This window comes from Podarcis vaucheri (genome assembly GCF_965113315.1).
Source record: "Podarcis vaucheri genome assembly, chromosome: 3".
Taxonomy (NCBI): domain Eukaryota; kingdom Metazoa; phylum Chordata; class Lepidosauria; order Squamata; family Lacertidae; genus Podarcis; species Podarcis vaucheri.
The window spans coordinates 61,451,084-61,469,061 of NC_138761.1; the positions used below are offsets into that span (position 1 = coordinate 61,451,084).

Sequence of the window (17,978 nt, forward strand, 5' to 3'; positions counted from 1 at the left end):
AACCCACCACTACCTCCTGAGGTGAACAAACCCCACCAGGTAATGACTGAGGTTCAGTTTAGTACCTCGCAGTTTCTTTAATGCAACCATCTGAAGTGCTTTGTTGTTTAAACTACTTGCTTTTTATAGGATAGATTCAAAACAAACCACTTCATACATTCTTTGCACCCTTCCTCTCTAAATGCAAAGCTGGAACTGAGTATTTAAACACATACAACCTGAAGTTTTCAAGCCTCATGTATAGAGAACAAAGCTGGTAGGAATGGACGGAGTGGCTTATTTGGGTGCAAGAGGCTTAAAGAATTAAGTGTTTAATGTGATGGCACTGAAGAAAACATGCTGATAGAAATGTAATACTTTTTCAAATGCCTGAATTCAAGTAGGATTTCAGTGTGAAGGACTTAGAGTTGTGCACATAATAGAACTTATGTAAAACCACTTATAACGTGAATTTATACTTAAGAAACTAATTTGCACAGTTCCAGTGCATTCACATGCAAGAATCCCAGTTACAGTTCTCTCTATTTGTTATTTCATATTGTTATAGTTCAACAGAGTAAACACAAGTTTGTTCTGGCCATCAGCCCCCCATGGAAACCACTTTCTTCTCTCACAGATAGTAGACTGAAGGAGTGGGAAAGAAGAGCTTGAGAAGACACAGGAGGAGGCGAGGAAAAACTGACCAACAGCATGAGAAAGATGCTGTTTCAAAAAGCACAATCCAGTAAAATGAATTCATATCGATAAAGACCTGGTTCAGACATAAACAATGGTTATCAGCCTGAGAACAAGTCATTGGAAATGATCCTAGTTCCATCATATACAGGAGTTAAGACACAGTTTCCAAGTTCAGAAGTAAACAGGAACCAATGGTCGGCTACAGGGTAGAGAAAGCTGAAGTATGCTTTATAAGCCACAGACTGGAGAACCATCAATCTCTCTTTCCATTTCTCCTATTCTGCTGGATAGGGCTGGGTAATATCTGGTTTTCAACATTGTGATATATCACCAGCCAAGCATCATGATATACTGATATATCACAATGTTGCCTGGCTTCATGGTTTTTCCTGCATCGTGACTTTTGCTGGCACCTGCTTTTGTGATTTGCTGACCTCTACAGGGGGTAGGTGAGAGCTGAGCTGGCAGAGTTAACAGGGGCTGCTGGAATCCAGAGAAGCATTGGCTGGTTTCATGGTTTACACCACATTGTGATTTTTGCATAGGGTGCACACACACATGAATACACACACAATGATTCACGATATATTGCCAGGTCAAAAATTATGAAACTGGTCTTACATGGACTTCAAACTGGTTTTGGACGATCTATTGATATATCACCCAGCCCTACTGCTGAATTAGGGCACATGTTGACATTGTGTGAAAAAAGCAAAACTACAATTTTGTGCCTACAAATGTTTTTCTTTCCTTCAATGTCTCCACCTACTTTCATTGTTTCCCTCCCTCCCCTACCTCCCCTCATAGCAATTTCTCTCCCCTGTGCATTTTTTAAAGGAGATAAAAATAAACACAAAAACTATGTATCTCAATAGCAACTTAAAACTCCATGTCCCATGCAGATCTGGCCTTCTTCCAAGTCTGATGAAGTGTCAATTCCTACACCACCAAGAGGGAGGAAAAGAGAGAAGGGAACAAAGAAAGGCCAACACTAGTCATAAAATCCCTGCTCTGGTGTATCAGAAAACTCTAATCTCACTTTCACTCATTAAAGATAAAAAAGGCATTATTCTCAACACCGTAAGTATTGAAGTATTAACTTTACAACAAAAAAAGACTGAAAACACCGTAACCTGCAAGGAAAGGTAACAGTAGCCTCCAGCACTGCAAACTCAAAGGACAGCTATCCAGTAGCAACTACAGAACTAGGAACTTCAGACATCATAAATATTCACTATGCATCCTGCAGGCCACTGCTAGCCAAGGCCTAGCAGAACTAGACCAATTCCTGCAACACATGACGCACACAGCAATCAGTACAGTGCTAGAGAAACATTCAAATCTGTGTAACTAAATAAAAAGGTGTGAAAAGTAAAAGGCAAGCAATTGATCCCATGTCTCAAGATCCAGATTTGGGGGAGGGGAGCCTATGATTTTATATCTGCAAAATGAAATTCTGTAAAATAGTGATGGGGAGCCCAGGGCTCTCCTAATACTGTTGGACTTCAACTCTCATCAGGCTCAGCTAGCATGGTCAACAGTATGGGATGAGAAAGTTTATAGTACAACAACATTGGGAGGGTGGCAGACTACCTGTCTCTTCTGTAGAAAAAGAGTTCTTTAGTTAAGTTAATGGCCCAAGCCAAGCCGGCCAATTACCGTATTTTTCGCACCATTGGACGCACCGGACAATAGGACGCACTTTGTTTTAGAGGGGGGAGAACAAGGGAAAAAAAATCTCCCCCTCTCTGCCCAGCGCCCCTTCAGTGAAGCGGCAGGAGGCGCTGCACAGAGAGGGGGAGAACTTTCCCCCTCTTGTTTTCCCACTCTAAAACAAGGTGTCGTTTAAGGTGCGTTCAGGCGGCTACCTTGGAAGCCTGGAGAGCAAAAGGGGGGGTCGGCGTGCACTGACCCCTCTCGCTCTCCAGGCTTCAGGTTCCTTTCGACCTGCTCTTTGGGGCTGGCGGGGGGAAGCCCACCACCAGGCCCAAAGAGCAGGTCAGGGAGCAGCGGAAAGGCGCAGTGGAGAGGCTCCTGCCATAGCCACGTGTCACCTCTCCAGCCAGGAGAGGGTCGCGGGGGTTGCTTTAGCCCCGTGAGCGCTCTCCCGGCTGGAGAGGTGACGCGCGGCTATGGCAGGAGCCTCTAAAGCTGCCCGTCACCTCTCCAGCCAGGAGAGGGTCGCGGGGTGCTTCTTTAGCCCCGCGCGCGCTCTCCCGGCTGGAGAGGTGACATGGGGCTGTAGAGGCTCCTGCCATAGCCGCGCTTCACCTCCCCAGCCGGGAGAGCGCGCGCGGGGCTAAAGCAGCCTCCCGCGACCCTCTCCCAGCTGGGGAGGTGACGCGCTGCTATGGCAGGAGCCTCTATAGCAGCGCGTCACCTCCCCAGCCAGGAGAGGGTCGCAGGTGCTTCTTTAGCCCCGCATGCGTTCTCCCGGCTGGAGAGGTGACGTGGGGCTGTAGAGGCTCCTGCCTTAGCTGCGCTTCACCTCTCCAGCCGGGAGAGGGTCGCGGGGCTACGGCGTCTTCGCTCCATAGGACGCACACACATTTCCCCTTCATTTTTGAAGGAGAAAAAGTGCGTCCTATAGAGCGAAAAATACGGTATCTCTTTAAAAAGTCCAGGTGACTTGTTGCCACAAAAATCACTAGCTAGCAATACTTCCACCAGGCACACAGACAGTCTGAATCATAAACCATTTCAAAGCAAATGAACGTAGTTTGTTGTTTTATTATTGGTGGTGTTTTCCCTTAGCTGATCTATATATTGAATAGATACAACTGAAATAATTTGCATATCCAATGGAAGTCAGACACAGCTGGTGAGATGCTGAAGTTCTATGAACAAACATGGGAACTCCCCTCATATAGTTGCCTGGTGTTAAATTTTCAGGAAATGTTTCCTGACTAATTGGAGAGTGTGACAAGTTCACTTTCACTTGCAGTATTCCAATAGCATGCAACTGCCAAGGCAGCTAGTAATATCAACAGCAACTGTTTGAGTGTCAAGGGGGGAAAATCAGAAGAACATAATTCTCATTGGTGAACTCTTCAGATAGCATCATATTTTGAGGCTTTAGTCCACTTTCATGAATACTTTTTTTAAAGGGCAAATGCAATTACAACCAACGACTTTCTTGTGCTATTGCAGTCTGAAACTTGAACAGTTGTTGTGACTGGCATCTTCCCAGGGGTTAAAAAAAACCCAAGAGGAAATTTTAAAAATAAGTCAACAGATTTTTTTTTTAAGATACTACATTCTAGAGTGCTGATGTAAAATTTAGGCTGTTCCCCAACCTCCTGCTTATATTTGGCAGGGGCAGACACATGAAAAAGCAAACATGGTTGTCCCCTTACTATTTAAGCCAGGTAGTACAAAGTGGAAACCTTTGAATTAGCTATTCTACCTGCATATTTGATATTCTAGTTTTCTGCCTACACATTCCCCCTTCCCAACCAAGGTGGCTATTGCTCAGTATCACGAACCACAGGTGGGAACCTTTGTTTGAACAGACCACAAAGAGTGAACTCTTTGAGGCAGCTAGCCAGGCATTTCCTTGCTTTAGTGCTGTGTATTTTATCTTTCAATACATCTAAAATTGCTATTTAAGAGAACCTTCCTGTTGGGCAGTGATCACCAGCAGTTTCTTTAGCCTTTAAAACAAAGAAGCTTTTATAAGTCATATCCTTAAGAAGGGGCACTTGTTTAAAATTCACTATTTTCAACTGCTTCAATATTCTATTCCCATTTATTATTTTCAAAACCACACCTTCAAGAAGGAAAATGAGGCATACAAAGGGGGGGGGAGTAAAGACACAATTTTGGGTCTTTTTAAGTCACTTCTCAGACTCACTTGATCATCTTGGACCAGTTACCAGATATCAGCATAACTTACCTCACATAACTATTATGGAAATAATAACACTCCAAAGTGTTCAATCTCTCTCTCTCTCTCTCTCTCTCTATATATATATAATCCCTGATATTAGTTCTTTACATTTCTGCATAATGCTAGCATCACAACGAAGGTAGAATAGTGTATTTGATACATGAAGTTTTGCAAATTTCAAAAGAGCATAGCATCTACAACCACTAGAAACTGATGTTTTAACCACAGTAAATTTGTTCTGCTTTCCCCCCACATTAAATTGTTTCTCCCATGCTTTCTCCCACTCACTCAGCAATCCTGAAGTACTAATTAAACACAGTACTCCTTTCCTACCAACAAAGTTAAATGCAGCCAGCATTACAAAGCAAAGCAAAACAATACCCTGAAGTCTGAGTAGGTGGGAATAATTTTCAAAGATAAGGGCAAATAAAGAGTTTTTATTCAAGAATGGCAATGGTCCCACATCTAACGAAGCTCAAGAATGGATTGACCCAATATTAAATTGAAAACAAAGAGTATATTAGAATGTGAATCCATTATTAGCATGGAAGCATCTTAGTTATGTCCTCTTTATATTAATTGTACCAAATATGAGGAGTGCATAACCAAGATTCTTCCATAGTAATCCATATTTGTTCTTTTTATTATGAACCGCAATAAATATTCTGGAATGTTTGAAGATACAAACTAATGTGGATTTTTAATAAGCTTATTAAAATTATAACAGTGTGATCCTAAGCATTTCTACTGAGAAGTAAGTTACAGTACACTGATTTTAAGGAATCTTAGTCTCCAAAAAGTGAGCATATCACTGCAGTATGGGGTTTTCCTTTAGGGAAACAGTTGCCATTCCTGGTTCTGGTATTATTAAAGGTTTAACAGATGTCAAGGAAGTATATTAGATAACAAAGGTGCACTTTGAAATTTCCTGAGGCCAAATAACAATCCCCACCCCACCCCAGTGCTACGCTACACAAGTGGCAGAACTTCTACTGTCACCTTTCCATAGAAGCCAATACAGTGGTGCCTCGGGTTAAGTACTTAATTCGTTCCAGAGGTCCGTACTTAACCGGAAATTGTTCTTAACCTGAAGCACCACTTTAGCTAATGGGGCCTCCCACTGCTGCCGCACCGCTGGAGCACGATTTCTGTTCTCATCCTGAAGCAAAGTTATTAACCTGAAGCACTATTTCTGGGTTAGCGGAGTCTGTAACCTGAAGCGTATGTAACCTGAAGTGTATGTAACCCGAGGTACCACTGTATTCAAGCCACCTCTCTTTGTCTCTTGAAACCAGAACTGCTTTATTTGTTACCTAGGCCGTTCTATACAGTGGACACTCAGGTTGAGAACATGATCCGTGCAGGAGGCACATTCGCAACCCGCAGCATTGTGTCTGCGCAGGCGTGGGTTGTGATTTGGCGCTTCTGTGCATGCGCAACCGTCGAAACCCAGAAGTAACCCATTCCGGTACTTCCAGGTTTTGGAGGGTCCATAACCCAAAAAGCACAACCTGAAGCGTCTGTAACCCGAGGTATGACTGTACTAGTGATTATTACACATGTAGATTTGAGGTCCACACTTAACCTGAAGAATATGCCATTGGCTTTTACTGAATGTTCCACATAGTTAGTTCCACTGTTAGTTCCACTGGCATGATGCAACTTCCGTTTTGTATCCTTCCATTGCACATTCCCAAAATCTGCTCTGGAGTGTCCTCAAATCTTCTGGAGATGATTTTGAGAGCACACAGTAGGCTGGAGGGAATGGCTGAGGGAGAAGAAGTTCCACTGCACACACACACAGAAGACCTTTGCACCAGTGAGGTTTCAACACTGGATACTAAAATCTATAATCACAACTGAAAATCCCGATAGGTTAAAAGTCAGCTCAAGCATACGCTATAACGCATATCCCCTATTTTAAACTATGCAATTCTTTAAAATTATAGGTATATTTCTATTGCCGTCACCTCGCTGTGCATTTTTTGCAAACCAAAGCTGAATTGCATAAACATTTATATCTATTAACAAGCAAGGCAGTACAAAATTGTTATTTTGTTGCATAAGTAAAGATAGAAAAGCCAATTAAAGTGTAAGACTAAATTAATCGTGCCTGGCAGTTTAAATAATAATATTATTATTTTAAAATCTCTTAATATATATATATATTATATATATGAATGTGATAACCAAAATTACATCAGAAGTCTATCCTAGAATGCTAGCCATACCTGTGCTTTCACATTCCTTTAAATCTCTGTGTAGGTCATAGTAGAGATTTAAACTCACAAGTCCATTACATTCCATGCAGAGTAAGAGAAGTTATTAAATACAACAGTGCATGTGTTAAAACTTTCAAAACAAAAATTATTAGTTACAGAATGGCAGTTTGGCCTTAGTAAAATGATAATTTCAGCAAGTAAGATCCAGCACCTAGACAGCATCTTAAAAAGTAGAGACATCACCTTGCCAACAAAGGTCTGTATAGTAAAAGCTATGGTTTTCCTAGTAGTGATGTATGGAAGTGAGAGCTGAACCATAAAGAAGGCTGATCGCCGAAGAATTGATGCTTTTAATTGTGCTGGAGGAGACTCTTGAGAGTCCCATGGACTGCAAGAAGATCAAACCTCTCCATTCTTAAGGAAATCAGCCCTGAGTGCTCACTGGAAGGACAGATTGTGAAGCTGAGGCTCCAATACTTTGGCCACCTCATGAGAAGAGAAGACTCCCTGGAAAAGACCCTGATGTTGGGAAATATGGAGGGCACAAAGAGAAGGGGACGACAGAGGACGAGATGGTTGGATGGTGTTCTCGAAGCTACCAGCATGAGTTTGACCAAACTGCGGGAGGAAGTGGATGACAGAAGTGCCTGGCGTGCTCTGGTCCATGGGGTCACGAAGAGTCAGACACGACTAAACGACTAAACAACAAGATCCAGCACAAGCAAGTAACAGACTTCTCCTTCCTGTCCCCCCCCCAGCACCCCCCCCCCCAAAATGTAGGGAATGCCTGGAGAGAAAAGAGAAACCAGTCCTGGTAGGGAATGCCTTGAGAGAAAAGAGAAACCAGTCCTGTTGCACAAGCAAATTTCCAATGTACAAGTGGGCAGGCATCATTGGGTGTCACTCAGTGATCTTATAAGGTCCTTGAATGACAAATAGCGGAAAACATATGAACAGTAGGCTGTAAACCACCTCCAGTATCTGCAGGGCTTCCAAATTTGTATTATACTTCTAAGTCATGGCTCTCTCATTGGAAAAAAAAATGAGTACTGAGTGCATAATGAACATTTGGTGTTTAAGAGATTGTATTACTACTTTCAAAAATGCAAAAACAAAGTCTTTGGGGGGAAAGAGATCGTTCAATCACTGCTTGAAAAGTCACAGGAGTCATAAACACCATATTTTAAGTGAATTTATTTATTAAGTCTATTGATATATAAGCATATATGCTCTGGACAGCTCACAAACCAGTGAGAATAAAATGCAACACTAATATATAACAGTAAACAGCATAAAAATTAGTTCTTACTGACAGCCATTCATATGCCTGGGTAGCTCAGTTGATTAGAGCATGGTGCTGGTAATGCAAAGGTTTCAGGTTCGATCCCCATATGGGGCAGCTGCATATTCCTGCATTGCAAGGAGTTGGACTAGATGACCCTTGGGATCCCTTCCAACTCTACAATTCTATAACAACATGGTGATATAATAAAATAGCCAGATTGAGAAGCCCAGATAGCAACCCTTGCAGCTTTAACATATGCCAAAAAAGCTCCTTGCAGTTTAGGTCTACAATGTCTTCTGTAAAAATATTCTGTAAAGACTACTGCTTGTTGCTTTGTTATTTTATTAGCAAAAACTATTAAAATTATTTTACTTTAGGGCAATCCCACCATACATGGAAATAAGCACCAATGGACTACTTAAAATTTCTAACGTGCCTAAAAATCTACCAGGCGGTGCACAAGTGTATGCCAATCTTCCAATCAATAGTTCAAGACTTTTGCTCTTTGTGTTTTCTTCTTACACGTTTTATATATATATATATGTTGTTGTTGTTTAGTCATTTAGTCGTGTCCGACTCTTCGTGGCCCCATGGACCAGAGCACGCCAGGCACTCCTATATATACACACATAGAGACACACACACATATATATCTGCTGTATATTAGGAAGTGGTGATGGTGAAGTTATGAAACAAGAGAAAGAATGAAAGAGTTGAACACAACTCTCAACCATGTTACAGCATGATTAGAAATAACTTTTTGTCCTTCTCCAATAATACGAAAACTTGGGCTCACCCAATGAAACTGACTAGCAATATATTCAGAACAATAGATTTAGATGAAGTACTTTTTCACAGAATGCAACACTTATGGAATTCACTGGCACAAGATGTGGTGATGGCCACTGGGTTACATGGCTTTAAAGGGGGCTTAACAAAATTTGCAAAGAACAAAGTGTTATTAGCCATGATATTTAAATGGGACCTCCAGGTTCAGGCACAGCCTGCTGGGTACAATAGTGTAGGAGAACTATTGTCCATGCCCTGCTTGTGGACTTCCTAGAGACTTCTAGTGAGCCAACATGAGAAACAGGGCGCTGCAGCTTTGTTGTGAACGCCTGACATACAGCACAGCTTTACTTTTCCCTACATAAGTGAATTGCATGCTGCAACTGCAACCCATTGACCTTGCCAGATGCAAAATAATGGCCCCCACTGAGTGACTTCTATGGAAGAAACAATAGATTATGGCTGGGAAGGTTATGGAGCCAAGGTCAAACAAGACACCTCCTATGACATGGGAATTCCAAACATTAGCATTAGTTATCTAGGATAAAGTAATGTCAACATCAACTGAACATCAAATGAAAGAGTTGTGTGAACTAGTAATCTGCTACTAATTTTACATAAAGAAGATTATTGATTATTAGCACCATGAGTTGAAAATAAATGCGATTAGAAATAGAAGTCACTGTTCAGAATTTTAAGAGTAAACAATACTCCCACCTGTAACATATTTTAGTTGAATTCTTTCTGCAGTGCACTCTAACTAAAATTCTGGCATTCCAGCAGGAAAAACAAAATAAACTATTGGATTATATTGCTGGCTTTGGGGCCTTGAAGTTATGAAAACATTCTTGGTATCCAAAGCAACATCTTAATTTAGTGTGCTTGTTTAAAATAAAGATAAACAATGTTTCTCCTTTAAAATATAATGTAGCTTCACGAAAGGGAAAGTGTACAACCAACTTCAAAAGACTTTTAAACATATTTATCCCTCTGCACCAGGGCAAGCAACTATTTTTATTAGATCATTTGTACATAACATACAACTGACAGAAGGCAAAATCCAACATTAGTCACACATAGAAAAGACCCATTAAAATCAATGGGCAAGTAACTTAAGACCATTGATTTAAAAGTGTCTATGTAGAGTATGATTGGTTGAATATCACCCAAATGAAATAGAGATCATTATCAAAATACAAATCATAGTATAATAATACCTTTTATTCTGCATTATCCATTACAGAACAGAGTTGTTTCACTTTAGGAATACTCCATTTGAGGACTAGCACAAGTAATCCTTCCCTTTAGTACTTTTCCCTTTATGGAGCAATTAAGATGAAAAGCACAAATGCCAGTCCTGACAACAAGTCTTTAATTTGTCGACTAGTGCATTTTGAAGAACTGCACCCTTTTCATTGAGAAATCCCTCTCCCAGATTCTGCTCCTATCTCAGGTATGCAGAGTAATAAATAACTAAGATTCAGGAAAATTCGCAAAAGGTAAATACAAGAGGCAGGCCTAATTCCGATGATTTCTGTAGCTGGCTTTCTGTTTAGGTCAGCTCAACAGCACAGTGCAATTCTATGCATGTTTACTCAGAAATAATCCCTCCCTATACAGCAGGAATGGAGAACCTTTGGCCCTCCACTTCTGACGGGGATCCCAACACCCATCAACCACAGGAATATGGCCAATGGTCAAGAATGATGGAAGCTGGAGTATAGCAACACCTATCCATTCCTGGTATAGAGCTTATATACCTAATTTAATTAACATCACAAAAGTTCAAGAGTTAAAGCTTGTATTTTTAATTCAGGAATTACAAAAAAATGAAGTATGCTGATAAATCTTTAAATATGCACATATAGCATATCTCCAAATAAAATTATTTTCAGAAGTTAAAAACCTAACAAATACCTGCCAATCTCAGAGTTTACCATACCATGAATGCTACTAAGGGGGCTCTTTCACGCTGCACATAAACAAACCATGATCCCTAACTTCATATTACATCAAAACCTGGAATTGTAGTTTGGTTCGCTCCTGGCAAACTGAGATCTATAGGTTTGTTCTTGATTTACTAGACATGGTTTACTGGGAGCATAACAAGCCCTGGTTCAGATCTGACCCAAAATAGTGATCGCAGAATTGCTTCCTATACTCAGCCAATTGTGTGATAAGTCAAACCACATATATGTGTATTTGAAAGGGAGCTGACTGGGGGCAGTGGGAGAAATGCTCTCATTCTTCAACAATTGAACTGACAAGATGCCATTGTGGCCCATCAGGGCCGTCTTTACCCAGGGGTGCAAGGGGTGCGGGGCACCCGGGCACCAAATTCTGGGGGATCTTTGCACCCCGGCGGCGCATATGCTAAAGACGGCCCTATGGCCCACTCTGAAAAGTGTGCAGTGCCTAAATAACTTGTGCATGGCAAGAGATATATGGATGCAGCAGACAGGAGGGAGTACAGAATTTCAAATGGGCTCTTTCAAAGTATGTGCAATCACACCCTGTCCACATGAAAGATACAGTCCAAGACTGCACAGAGAAGAAAAAACACTCCCAAGTGTGCAAAACATTTTTTCCCCTGCCCTGACCAGTCCTGCAATTCTGGTTTTATGCTAAGGCATTAAATTAGAACCTGAGGGAACTCCCGAAGAGACACGTACTACCTTCAACTTCACAAATATTTTAAAAGGCATTTTGCAGTGTGCACAGTAAGTTTTCTAAGCCGCAAAAAAGTGGCCCAAACAAGACTTAATAAAGCCTAATGTAATTGGGTCCTAAAAAAACAGACATGATTAGCTCTGCAGAAAAACAGAAGCCTATAATTACTCTTATTTCATGATGGCTGCGTCAAGAGTCTTTTCAAGTAGAACCAGGAATCCAGCATACAGAACAATGCTTTGACAGACAGACACATCAGGTGTTTGAATTAGAGGACCAAATTACATTTACACACAAGTGGCATAATTGTAGCCAGAGAGTACTTTTAACAGAAGAAGTGCCAGTTTGGGTGGGTTATTGAAGGTTATGGCACTTCAGTAGCAAAGCCACTGATTGTACCATATTGCAAATAAGTAGCCTGCTTTGGAGAAGTTGACAGTAAACAAGATGAACAGGCATCTGAATCCCCCCGTGGTTCAGGGGCAGGTGCTGGGGCATTTAAGGGCTGAGAAATGGTTAAAACACCTCTCTCCTGCAGTGCTGTTTCTCTAGTACTCCCAACTGCAGGCTCCCTGAACAGGTTTTTCCTGTTTCAAAAAGGGCCATCAGGCTACCACTACATGCATTTGTGCATAACATGAAGTTCAGCTCTTCTGTTTATGACAAGTAAATGGCACTTGTTTGTTTTTACCATGAAGCATTCTCAAGAAAAAGGACTGGAAACTTTTGCTTGAAACTCACCAGATCGGGATTTAATGATGTTGCTAAACTCATTGCGCCCTCCATCTAGTCCTTCATCCAAAACCTTGGCCATCCTTTTTCTGCCCCAGCTTCAGAATTCCTGAGTAGGATTATTTAAAATCTTTGTCCACACTGCTCACACTCCAGCCTGCTTTTGAATACCTGAAACATAAACACACTCAAATAAATACATGTAAATAGTTCTTCTCAAGTAGGACTTTATAGGTATCGCTGCAACTATTTCAATACCTTCAATCCATGCCTCCTCATTTTTAAAACTGTGTAATTAAAAATCCTCATTTTCCACTGCTCCTTTTAAGCCTTGGACTAGTTCCTTATCTTACAGATGCCTGAAGGTCAATTTACTCTGTAATCAGAGTCTATGGGAGGATAGACTCCAGGAGAGGATAAAAAAGGAAGACCTAAGGAGGCTGCTGACAAATTCTAGAACTCGAGCTTTTCAGTACTACCCACTTAATTACATGGTACCATGCTGTGCTTTCAGAGTGCTTTTTAAACTTAGTATCCATGACAGTGTGTGTGTATGGGCAAAGGTCAAGCAATATCTAGTAAGTCACAATCAAAATCCAATTAGCCTGTGTTATAAGGTTACTTACAGATTTATTCCATACACAATCAAATGCAATTCAATCCTGTATATGTTTACTCACAAGTCCTTCTGAATTTAGTGGGACTTTGCTTCAGGTAAATGTGTATAGGATTGCATCCTTACACTTTATAAGAGCACAATTCTCATCACCGCCTGCCACTTTAAAGAAATCCTGGCCCACAGACTAGAACACAGCTTGGGAGTGGCTGGGTTGACTTCCTTATTTATGTGGAAGGAAACAGTTTTCCAGCTGTTCCAAAGCCTGCCTGGATGAGACTGGTTAGCTCTCCGAAAGCTACAGGGAGGAGGAAGAGTTATTTGCCTCTTATATAGTTTAGCCATATAACATTTTAGGTGGAAGACAATGAAGTCTCTCAACTTGAACCCTGTCTATTTTCTAACTTTTATTTCCTACAAAAAAGGAGATAATGATACTAATCTACTAAAGCCTCAATGCACTATTAATACATTTTCCCACCATTCCCCAAGGGCTTAGAATTGTTTACAATATATCATCATTTTATTTGTATTACAGCCACCTTCTAAGGTTCAATGGAGCTGAGAGATGGAATTTGCTGTAGGCCATCATGCAAGCAATAAGATAAAAAGAGGATATGGACTTCAGCTTTCCAACAGTATCACTCCATGAGTCTATTGGGGGAAAGGAAAGAGACCAAATTATGTCATGAGTCTTGAGATGAGGAAATCTGCTCAGACTTTCACTCAACATGTGACTGCTTGAATTGCCAGGTACAACTGTCTAAGTCAAGTTTCACACGTAGAATGAGTTTGGATTCCATCCAGCCCAAACTCTCAGCCCTTCCCAGCTGTCCACACACACTATATGCACACATAAGCAACCACAGCATACATAATCAGTTCATATTCTAGTTGCCTTTCAAAGGTACTTTTGCTACAATGACTTCTGCCCAGAAAATATTCTAGACCCCTTGCCTCAGAATCTGCTCGTATGCCAAGTCCACACATCTTTCCAGATATTGCACACATTAATCTCAAGGGAAACGGCCAGCCCAATTCAGCCCTTTCTGTAGAACCCTGAGCTTGCCTGAAGCAGGACAGCCAAAGCCTGCTCTCATCACATTCTGCTTCGAAGCAAAGCAAGCAAGGGTTTTTTTTAATTAGAAACAAATCCAAGTAAGTTAAAAACAACAACAACAGAAGTGAGGTCACTGTTCTCTTGCCTTAAAATAACCAGTGACTATTCCACAAGCTACTACATATGTGTCTGGAGGGAGTGTAAGGCAGATAAGGAAGAAGGTGGCAGCTGCCTTCCACCTCAAGTGGAAGCAACAGGTGGTTTCCTCTACTCATTTTACCCACCAATGCCTCCATGCATAGGTGGGCACAACCAGGGCCATCAAACCCACTAGCACTTCTTCGCAGGAAAAGAATTAACTCTAGCCTAAGCCTCCTTTGATTCCCTTTCCACAAAATGCATGCAGGTAGTGAGATTCGTATCTCCGAAAAGCTAATGAGAAATTTGTGTTTCATAGAAGCTTTGAGTGCCCCTAGAACTCCAAAGGTGAGCGAGACAAGCGACCATTTTGCGGAGCTTTTAAACCTGTACCTGCTCTTTTGGGAAGGAGGAGGCAAAAGCGGTTAAAGACACACACTTTCGGCAATTAAAGCCTCCTTGTATTTCAAGCATCCTACCACTGACAATCTAGCTGGGCACCCAGACCCACGCTCCAAATCGAATGGAAGGCTTTCCTATATTATCAACCCATTCCAAAGAAGTTATCCGATGAAGCGGCCTCTCCGCCTCCAAAGCCTATGGCACACGACGAATTTGCCAACTCTTTTTCAAGTGCTACTCTTTTCTTCTGGAAATAGATTGGTGAGTCCACTGATGCCACGTGTGGCGTACGAAAAGCAGGAGGAGCACCAAGGAATTGGGTGATCCTCTTCGTTTCCCATAAGGGGTGGTGGAGAGAGAGAGAGAAGGGGCTTTGCTACGACCTACGAGTCAGACTCCAATCCCCACGTGCATCCAGCTTCTTTGCAGAGTTTAGTCCCCAGCTGACTGCTCGTTTCCTGAGAACCCCACACCAGGCTTTGAAACTCTTGCCTGTGGTCTCCGATCCACCAGGCTCACGGGGGAAGACGAAAGAGAGCGAGAGAGCGCTTCGTGGGCTGCTGCCCTTTTGTCCTCCCCTGCGCGGAATCGCATTACGCTCTTCGGCGTCGTCAATTATTCACCAGCTTACCTGCTGGAAAGAAGCAGGAGGAGGAGGAGGAGAGAAGCGCCGGCCAGATCCGCTGCTGCCCCGGCCAAGTCAAATCACAGGCTCCATTCCGCGCAGGGCTGCTGCTTTCTCTCCCTCTCAGAGGGACAAAAGTACAATGAAACCCTGAAGAAGTTGCTAAAGCAAAACTAAACAAAACCCCCTCGGACCAAGAGAAAGTTTCGGCGTCCCAACTGCTCGCTCCGCGCCCCGAGGCTGCCTCTCGCTCCGCTCCTTGAGGCTGCCGGGCGAGGAGGAGGAAGCGCCTCTCCCCCCACCGCCCCCTCAGGGCGGACCCTCCCTCGCGCCCTCCTTCCCTCCCCGCCTCGGCTCCTCCGGGGGCCCCCGGGATTCCTCGCTCGCTCGGAGGGGAGGACGCGGCTGCGAAGGGCGGGCGGTACAGCCAGCCTGCCTCGCCTCTCGCCTCAGCCACTTGGGCAGCCTGAGCCCCTCCTGCAACTAGGAGTTTGCACGCCGCCGCCGCCGCCTGGACAGGGACTCTCAGCGAACTTTTTTTCGCGGCGCCTGGAACTTTGTTCCTGGAACGCGCGCGCGCGCAGCCACTCGCTCTGCCTCCCTCCCTCCTTCCTTCCCTCGTCGGAGCTGCAGCGCAGGCAGCGCCACACTCTAGCGCTGGGAACGCGGCGTGGCAGCGTCACGTGGCCCGCCGGCCTGCCAATCAACTCGGACCCCCTTTCCTGTGCCTGGGGCGCCCGGCCGAGCGTGGGACTCTTCGACAGGAGGGCTGTCGGTTCGAGTCCCGCTTGGGGCAGAAGAGGCCTGTATTGCAGGGGGTTGGGCTAGATGACCCTCGTGGTGTCCCACCCTCCCAACGCTACAGTTTTATGATTCTAGGACCGCACTCGCCCAGGGAGGTCGGTGTGTCACCTGCTACCCCGTCAGAGGAGAAACTCAAGATTGCCCAGAGCTGGAATCCTTTGCTGCCTTTCCCTTAAAGGCACACCCCACCCCAAAGTTAAACTAAGAAATTGTGCAGCCAGGTCATAGACTAGCTTGCTCGGAAATAAGTGTCTCACTGCGCTGGAGAGGGGATTCAGTCCATAGTTGGGCGTGTTTAGGATTGAGGCACAGAACTGGCATGTGCCATCGTGGGAGGCCACAGTCCTATGAACGCTTGCTTACCAAAGAGTAAAGCCCCACTGAGCACAGTGGGCCTTGTTTTCGAGGAAGCATGCATGGATCACAGCCACAGTGAGAATAAAAAAATTCCTTCCAGTAGCACCTTAAAGACCAACTAAGTTAGTTCTTGGTATGAGCTTTCGTGTGCATGCACACTTCTTCAGATACACAGTGAGAGTTCACCTTGCAAAACCTTTGCTTGAAACACCAGATGCCCTTGTGCTTGCATATATATATATATATATATATATATATATATCCTGCCTTTCTCCCAGGTGGCTCACAGCATGAATTAAAACAAATACAGCTAAAACACACACAATCTATGTATATATATTTTTTAAAGAAACAAATAAATAAATAACTATTAATAACAGCACTGAAAACACTTAAAACCATTTAAAAAGGAGGAAGAATGAGTAGTTGATATATAATAATTGGACAAATGAGAGCCAACAGAGTGTTCAATAATTGTCCTATCAAAACTTGATATTTTGAATCCTCCTGTCAGATGAAACCACTAACCAAGGCCTATAACCACAGCTACATTGTAGCAACTGAAAGTTACTGTCTGCCCATGGTAAATTTAGTATTACAAAGTAGCAGACTTCCTCTCCTAATGTTACTGTTGTTTACTACAACTTTTCAAAACACATTTTACAAAGTTTGCAGTAGCAATTACATTGGCAGAAAATCTAAGTTGCCTGCTTCTGTGCTATTTGTTTGTTTTATCATTATATAAACCCCACCCCTCATTTAACAATCCTGGGGTGGGTTACACATAAATTCAGCCGCAACATTATTCAATACAATATAGGATAACTGTTCTAAATGGGGTTGCACTTAAAGGAACAGGTACACAGTTTAGGCGTGCTCTTGAAACTGTAGAGGCCCAAGCTGGATAAAATGCTGAAGAATGCCTCTCACCAGCTTTGGCTGGTGCATTAGCTGCACCCTCCCCAAATCTGTTCCAGAGTGCTGGGGGAACTCTTAGAAAATGTTCAGGGGGAGGAAAGGTGGAGGACATTCTATGGTGCAAGGGAAAATTCTTGTGGTCACCGAACGAGAGACTTAGTGCTATGTTGGATTCCACCACATGAGCTTTTCAAGGCTCAGATGAATTCTATGAAATCAAACTTTTATCCAGATTTATTCAGAAAGTGATGTGTGTACATGCACACTTTCTCTTTCAGTTTCTTGGGAAGAAGAGATACTGATATGAGAGTAGTATGCTGTGGGGGTGACACCCACAGGACTCACTCAAAAATCTGCAGGTATCTATGGGCCTGAAAAGGCTGGTGACACCTGCCTTGCAAATACTCACCTGTTCTGGCATCTTGTCTGTAATACAGTACTGTATCTTGTTTTTATTAGACTTAAATCTGTAAGAACTAGACCTCATTGACTCATCTACACATAATGAAATGCAGTGTTCAGTATTTTGGATTGTTTAAAGCACGTTGTAAGATCTGCCAGCATTTGAAAAGAAGAAGCATAATAACATTTACAGACAAGATATGTACATGTTGTTGTTGTTTATGCCCATTTTCTATGTGGAAATGTAAGTTTTAGACATGAATCTATTGTTCTGTACAAACGCAATTTGAACATGTAACTAAAACTGAATTGTAATCCAGCAGTATGTAGTGATAGAGCAGTATCAAGATAGAAACATCAGTGTCTTGAACAGTGACTGATTTGTTTTCCC

General features: G+C 42.7%; 1 protein-coding gene across 4 annotated transcripts in view; it reads right to left on the minus strand.

Annotated features, from left to right (window-relative positions):
• Positions 1–15,386, minus strand: part of UTRN (utrophin) — a gene marked incomplete at its 3' end in the record, with an annotated part of 322,774 nt that extends 307,388 nt beyond the window's left edge. Inside the window, exons 1-2 of one of the 4 annotated variants that reach the window (XM_082215859.1) lie at positions 15,113–15,383; positions 12,275–12,436 (exon numbers count right to left, since the gene is read on the minus strand). In XM_082215859.1, the coding sequence (XP_082071985.1) occupies positions 12,275–12,347 (73 nt within the window). In that variant the 5' untranslated portion in view covers positions 12,348–12,436; positions 15,113–15,383. Of the gene's footprint in view, positions 1–12,274; positions 12,437–14,864; positions 14,888–15,112 lie in introns of those variants that run through there. The other 3 variants (XM_082215861.1, XM_082215860.1, XM_082215862.1) reach the window with 3 other exon arrangements.
• Between the last annotated feature and the right edge of the window lie 2,592 nt (positions 15,387–17,978).